The 7269-nt window shown below is 41.1% G+C and overlaps 1 protein-coding gene across 1 annotated transcript in view; it reads right to left on the bottom strand.

The window, feature by feature from the left end:
• The window catches only part of HAO1 (hydroxyacid oxidase (glycolate oxidase) 1), a 92979-nt gene extending 86664 nt beyond the window's left edge, over positions 1–6315 (bottom strand). The window contains 1 exon segment of the mRNA XM_006870400.1: positions 6179–6315. Within this exon segment, the coding sequence (XP_006870462.1) occupies positions 6179–6315 (137 nt within the window).
• Positions 6316–7269: the final 954 nt, after the last annotated feature.

The following is a 7269-nucleotide window of genomic DNA, read 5'->3' as shown; positions in this document are numbered from 1 at the left end:
GCAGACAGCAAAGGACCAATGAACAGGTAGCAAAAGAAAAGAATGTCCACATCTTTATCTCTGTGGTTCTGTCAGGCGTCCATTGCTGCTCTGATCCTCCCCGCTCCCGGCCCCATTTGGTTTCACTCAAGATGGCGGCTCTTGGAGCAGCTGAGCATCTTGAATTAGAAAGCAATGGATTTCTTGATTCTGCTACAAATTTTCCTAACTGTAAGCCTTGCAACCATCTAAATATTCCTTTACATGTGGTTCAAGGTTCTGGGACCATCCCCTGTGCCTGCTTGGTCCTGTATTCTGTGTTGTAGCTGACGGAGCTTCATATGGCACTTCCACCCGATCTACCATCTTGTTTCTTCTCTGGGAACAGGAATTTAAGTGAAGAAAATCAAGCATGGTAAGCATCCTGAAATAGTTAAGTCCATTTTTAAATGCCCCATTGTTATAATAGAGAAGTCCTGGAGAGTGGGGTAGGTTTCAAAAGGTATATGAACCCCGTGAAACTCTGTGTGTGTGTGTGTGTGTGTGTGTGTGAAATATTTTGTCTGGAAAAAGAGATCACACCTTTGAGAAACTAAAAATATAAATAAATAAAAGAGAAGACAGAAGAAAAGGAAAAGAACAATTGTAATCCCTGCAATAGGATTGGGATATGAAATCCTTTCATGTGCATCTTCAAAACCAGGAGATATTCAGCTGTACTTGCTATGCAAGAGCAAGAAGGTGCTTATTCACCTGCTGTGAAAAGCAGCAGAATGATCCTGCCTCATCTAAGCCTGTGAGAAGTATATTGACAATGCCACCAGCGAGTTCCTATTGCATCCCAAATATGAATGCAGAAGAGCGATGCCACTTTTACCCATCTGCTGGTTAAAAGAAAACCCACACAATTTTCAGTGTCAATAAGTGGTGCAGCAGGAAAGAAAAGAGCTTCCTGTTTTGAAATCATCAAGACTTCTAATTGCCTTCCTTTTTTTTTTTTTTTTTTTTCCCATCAGTGATAATTTCTGAGAAAGACACAATATATGTGCAAATCACAGTTAGGAAGGATATGTCATGTTCATGGCCAAGGACAACAAAGTATTGTTCTTTCTCAAATTAATTCTTTTCGGGATACGGAGTCCTGGTGTGGTATTGTAGAATAAGTACTGGACTGTAACTGAAAGGTTGGTACTTCAAACCCACTAGAAGCTCCTTGAGAACCTGTTCAATGGCACTTAACAGTATTAACAGTGAAGTCCCAGAGTGATGCAAATGGTCTGGCTTCCACTTGAAGTCCTGGTGTGGCTCTGTGGGTTAATGCACTGGGCTGCAAAGTTGGTTTGAACTACAAGTTTGGGTGTTCACCAGCCCTCCTCAGCAACCCTATACAGGGCCACGTTGAGTCAGAACCGACTCAACGGCACTTAACAACAATAATTAATATACAGGTTAGTGATTCTGTCTCACCTACTGACACCAAAGAAAGACTTGGCCATTTGCTTTCTTCATAATGTCTATGCTCAGTAACACTTGAGATTGCCATGAGTAGGAACTGACTCTAGAGCAATGTTCTGAAATCAGGTTCTTCTTTGCAGACCTGTCTGTTGGACTGTATTTGGAGGTTTTGTTCTAAATTTTACTTTTTGACTACAATCCTGAGTCCAAAAAATGTCTTTGTAGCTTCCACTTGGGCCCTTATCCCCAGGCCTCCAGAAAGTGGTCAAAAGAGCTGAGTGCAGAAAGAGAAGTGCTGTCACTTTGCCCATTGGTTGTTCGTGCGGAGTAGGGCCCGTACAGGAGTGTATAAAGAACATAGACGTCTTAGAAATTATTTAACATGGAGTAATAATGCTGTTGTTGTTGTTGTGTGCTGTCAAGTCAGTTCCAACTCATAGCAACCTGTACTGCGTTTCTGAGAGAGGCTGATGGGTTTGAACTGCCAACCTTAAGGTTACCAGTCAAGTGCTTATCCTACAGCACTACACCAGGGCTCTGTTGTAACAATGCAGTTGTTGTTAGTGCCATCGATTTGGTTCTGACTCATAATGACCCTGTATAGGGTTTCTGAGGCGCAGCTGGTGAGCTTGAACCTCCAACTTTGTGTTTCAAACCAATTTTGTAATGCAGTGTTTCCGAGAAAGGCTGGTGGGTTGGAACTGCCAACTTTACAGTTACCAGTCTGGTGCTGATCCTACAGCACCACATGACAATGAGTGATCTGCAATTTGGTTGTTTTTGCAGCCTTCATTTCAGTCAGAATGAGAGATTTCAGATTGATTTTCCTTATTTTATCAACCCCAAACCACCACAACCTGGACAGAAAATGTATTCTTAGTTCACATGATCAGGTAGTGGAACCAAGGGTCACCTGCCAGTTATACATCAAAAGAGGTATCGAGACATTAGATAGGTAACAGCCCCTAACATATGCTGCAATAAAACTTCTCAAGTGGTTGAAAATAAAATAGCAGCAGTTGTTCTTCAGAGAAAGTTGGTGAATACATGTTTGCTTTGTTCTTTTTTCTTTAAAGCTGAGCAAAAGATAATGGCAAAGGCTTGTAAAAAAAAAAAGCGGCATTGCAAACTCCTTATTTCTGTCTTCTCCCTAAATTACTCAGTGTAAACAAATTGTCATGGAGTGGACTTCCTGGTTAATGCAAAGAGTTAGTGTGCTTGCGTACTACCCTAAAGATTGATGGTTTGACCTAACCCAGAAGCAAAAAATCAGACACTGACAACCTACGGTGTAACCACTCTATTGTGATGCATGTGGGAATGGTGGTACATACATAGAAAGAGAAGTCATATTCAGGTAACCTGTGAAACATAGTTCCACTTCACAACATGGAATCTACCAGACTTCTGTGTCTCAGATTAAAGTTTTTATAATTTCTAGGATTGCAAAAGGAGCCCTGGTAGTGTAGTTGGTTATGAGTTGGGCTGCTAACCTCTGGGTCAGCAATTCACATCTGCCAGCTGCTCCATGGGAGAAACATAAGACTTTCTGCTCCCGTAAAGGTATACAGCCTTGGAAGCCCTATACAGAGTCCCTGTGAGTCGGAATCAACTCCACAGCACATAACTACCACCAGGATTGCAAAGGTGGTTGCTCTTCCATTCCAACTATAATCCCTTTGCTTCCTCCCTGAGGCTCTTCTCTGGACCAGTTGTCTTGGGTCCACTTTGCACCAATTCAACCAACCAGCATTGTTGTTGATGTTGTTACATTCCATTAAGTTTGTGCTGACTCATAGCCACCCTATATGGGGTTTCCGAAGATAGGTTGGTTGATTTGAACTGCCGACCTTGTGATTCAAGCTGACATTGCAATTAAGTGCTTAAGCTACAGCATCACACAAGGACTCCCAACCAGCATTGTTGTTGTTGTTAAGTGCCATCAAGTTGGTTCTGACACATAGCGACCCTGTACAGGGTTTCCTAAGAGTGGCTGGTGAGTTTGAACCATGCTCCTTGAAGTTCAAACCGACCTTGAAGTTGAATCCTTATCCTGTACTGCCAACCAGCATTAATGAGGCAAAAAGTCAGTACTTGTCCATTGAAATAGTCTGGTTCACTACTTTATTCTCAGCTTGTAGTACGGCATCTGGTTTTGGAAGTATCTAACAAGTATGGTGGTGGTGGTGGTGGTGTACTATGGAGTGGTTCAGATTCATAGTGACCCTGCATAGGGTTTCCAAGGCTGTAAATCTTTACAGGAGCAGAAAACTTCATCTTTTTCCTGTGGAAAGGCTGGTAATTTCGAACAGCTGACCTTGAGGTTAGTAGCTCAACTCTTACGAATCAACCAATTACTAGCATGACATGAAAGCCTTAAAGAGTGAGAACGATTGTCTGTAAATGTGTAAGTGATCACTTTGGCCCAGTGGCCTGAAGAACCCTAAAAGAGCAACACCATGAGCTTGTCACAGGTCTGAAATGTCCTTGATTTAATTGACATTTGGGTTTAAATATTGTTTTCAGAAGGCCACTAACCGGCAAAACACTACAGGGTGTACTCCTTTACATGGGCCAGGAGAAGGGACACCCTCCAGGGGCAGAAAATGTTTAAGTGGCCCAATATACAAATGATTGTAAAAGATCAGATCGTACAAAATTTCAAGTCCTTTCATATACAGCCAACATTTTTCTTAGTGTCCAACCCCTCCCCGCACCCCACTCTCAAGATTTACTGAGCTCATTTGGGTCTCAGGGAAAATCTGAGACAAAGTCAAGACTTGAAGGGGATTTGGAGGTGAGTCACCCTTCCCCCACCTCCATTCTTAGGCTTTGATACTGATTTGCAAATGAATCCGCTTTTCTGACTGAAGATCACTTTAGCTAGAATGGTTTGATTTTTTCTAATTTACATATGGAGTCCTGGTGTGGTACCCTTGGATTAAGCACTCAACCTCCAGGTCTGTGTGGCACCCTAGGATTAAGCACTCAACTGCAAGGTCAGGAGTTCAGACTCACCAGCCATTCCTCAGAAACCCTATATAGGTTCTCTATGACTCTGAACCAACTGGACAGCACTTAACAACAGCAATTTACATATAAGGAATCACTGAGTGGAGCAAAGGATTAAGTGCAAAGGATTACCAATGGCAAAGTTGTCTGTTGGAACTCACCCAGAGACACCTGGGAAGACAGGCCTCAAAATCTGCTTTTGAAAGGGCCAATGCTAACTCTACATACATGGGGTCACCAGTTGATTTGATGGAAACTGCCGTGGTGCAATAAGATAAGCACTGGACTGCAAGCTCAGTTTGAACCTCAAGGTCAGCAGTTCAAACCTACCAACACTCTTCAAAAATCCTGCATAGGACACTTAACAACATCAATTTACATTTACTTATAGGAAAGTGATTCTGCTCTAGTCTAAAGAAGAAATCAAGAAAGAAAACAGATTGTTTCCCTTTTGAACTTTTCTGCCTTTTATTTTTAATTTATCACCATCAATGAGCGCATACAAAATTCATCAGCTATGCTAAGGGATATAAGGGAAGATGGATGAAAGGGAAAGAGTTCAGTGAATTTAAGGTTCCTCTCCCCGACTCCAAGGAGCTCTGGTAGCATAGTGGTTATGAGTCGGGCTGCTAATCTCAGGGTCAGCAGTTCAAAACTACCAGCTGTTCTGCAGGAGAAAGATGAGGCTTTCTGCCCCCATAAAGATTTACAGCCTCGAAAACCCTATACAGGGTCGCTATGAGTAGGAAGGACTCCACGGCACATAACCACCACCCACCTCCCCCACTCCAGCAAATACACTGTTATTGTAACTAAGAGAAAAGCACTTCCTAAAAATTACTTTACTTCTTATTTTTATTACAAACAGAACATATAAACCGTGAGACACTCACTGTCTTGCACTCTGAAATATGAAGGGCCAGGGAAAGCTCATTTGGGACAAGATGAAGCTTTTGAGAAGAGAGATGAAAAAGCAAAGTTCAGAGATTAATGCTACATGGACAAATTGGAAATCTAAAGACAACAATAATCACAATGAATGATAACAGAAAGCCAGTGGGATGGGAGCATTCAATACAACAATTCAATCTGGTTCAACATGATAAGATGACTATCTTGTTTTTTAATGCTGTTATAGGCATTGGATGGATTCCTGGTGTGGTGCTGTGAATCAGCACTGGACTGTGAACCACAAGATCAGCAGTTCAATCCCTCACCTGCTCCTCGGAAAGCCTATACAGCATCACTATGAATTGGAACCAACTTGATGGCACTTAACAACAACAAAGCACTGAGCCACAAGGTCAGTGGTTCAAACCCACCAGATGCTCCTTGGAAAACCCATCTAGGGTTGTTATGAGTCAGAATTGACTCAACCATATTGAACAACAACATACACTATGAACACAGGCAACACTGTCATACTCAAAGAATAAAATGGTCTCCTCAGAATTTATCACTGTTTGTATAGCTAGTTAAACAAGAATTATCCACATACTTCCAAGTGAGGAATATTAGGGCTGACTTTTTCAGTCAGTTATTCAAGATTCCCAGGCTTGGAAGACTTTAAAACAATACAGAAGTCCAACATATCTCATGGCCTCAAGAATTTTCACCTTCCAAGAAAATATATACCTACACAAATAATGCCACACCATCCAAATAAAGCTAGAAAACGTTATGCAGGTACAATATCCATGTATCAGTTACTTCAAAATATAAATGTTCTTACCTGGAAAATGCTGCAATATTATCAGCCAAGGTTTCCTGATCATTTGCCCCAGACCTATAATAGTCATATATAGACTTCTGTAGTACTAATTTAGCATGTTGTTCATAATCATTGAGACAAATTAGCCGGGGAAACATTTTTGCAGATGATTGCAACCCCAGTTGTTTTTTGGAATTTTTTTTCTACATTGCCTTCTGCACCCTGAAATTCCGTTATTTGTCAATCATTAATAGACATTTTCCAAAGTTCAGATTTATTTCTCTATTGCTTACATCAAAGAGAGCAAACATATGCTTAGACTTTGAAATTTCATTTGCAGGCTTTTGGCTAAAGAACAAAGTTACCCTTAAGATACTAGAAGGATGCTGACCATGTGTGTGTCACAGTAGAACTGTTCTTCTTAAACAGGTGTTCAATAGCTGATTGTTCAGAAGTAAATCTTAAGACTTGGCTCCCAAGGTACTTACAACAAAACAAAAAAAAACAAGCAAACCCACTATCTAGTTCATAGTGACCCTATCTGAGTAGACTCACTCTCTAACCTTTTCGTTATTAGCTGAATGCATTAACCATTTGTACAACCTAGGGACTCCAGAAAGGAAATTACGCATCTGGTTTTTACAGTTGCATGAAAAAAGGTAGAAGAATGAGTTAATAGGTAAGTCCTTTAGAGAAGACTTTTCATGAAACCACTCTTGCCTCAGCTCTGCCTAAGACGACGTCTTTCTATACTGTATGTGCTTTTGTTCTTTGCTTGGTACCCAGAATGACTGCCCACTCATTTTTCTGCCATGTTTGAATCACACATATATCCTGTGACAATGAGCTTATGAGATGAGTAAGACACCCAGTAAATAGAGGACATCTGTTGTTGTTGTTGAATACCATGGAGTCTGTTCTGACTCATAGCAACCCAGTATAGGGTTTCTGATGAATTGCTGGTGGGTTTGAACTGCCAACTTTTTGGTTCAAACTAAACTTGCAGTCCAGTTCTTTATCCTACAGTGCCATACCAGGACTCCATCTACACAATAGGAAATTCAACTGATTGTAACCTTTGGCTTTAACAAGGAACATGAAAGCCAAATTTA

This window comes from Chrysochloris asiatica, unplaced genomic scaffold (genome assembly GCF_000296735.1).
Source record: "Chrysochloris asiatica unplaced genomic scaffold, ChrAsi1.0 scaffold00141, whole genome shotgun sequence".
Classification (NCBI taxonomy): domain Eukaryota; kingdom Metazoa; phylum Chordata; class Mammalia; order Afrosoricida; family Chrysochloridae; genus Chrysochloris; species Chrysochloris asiatica.
Note: the sequence above shows the minus strand (reverse complement) of the source record. Positions and strands in the feature narration are given on the sequence as shown.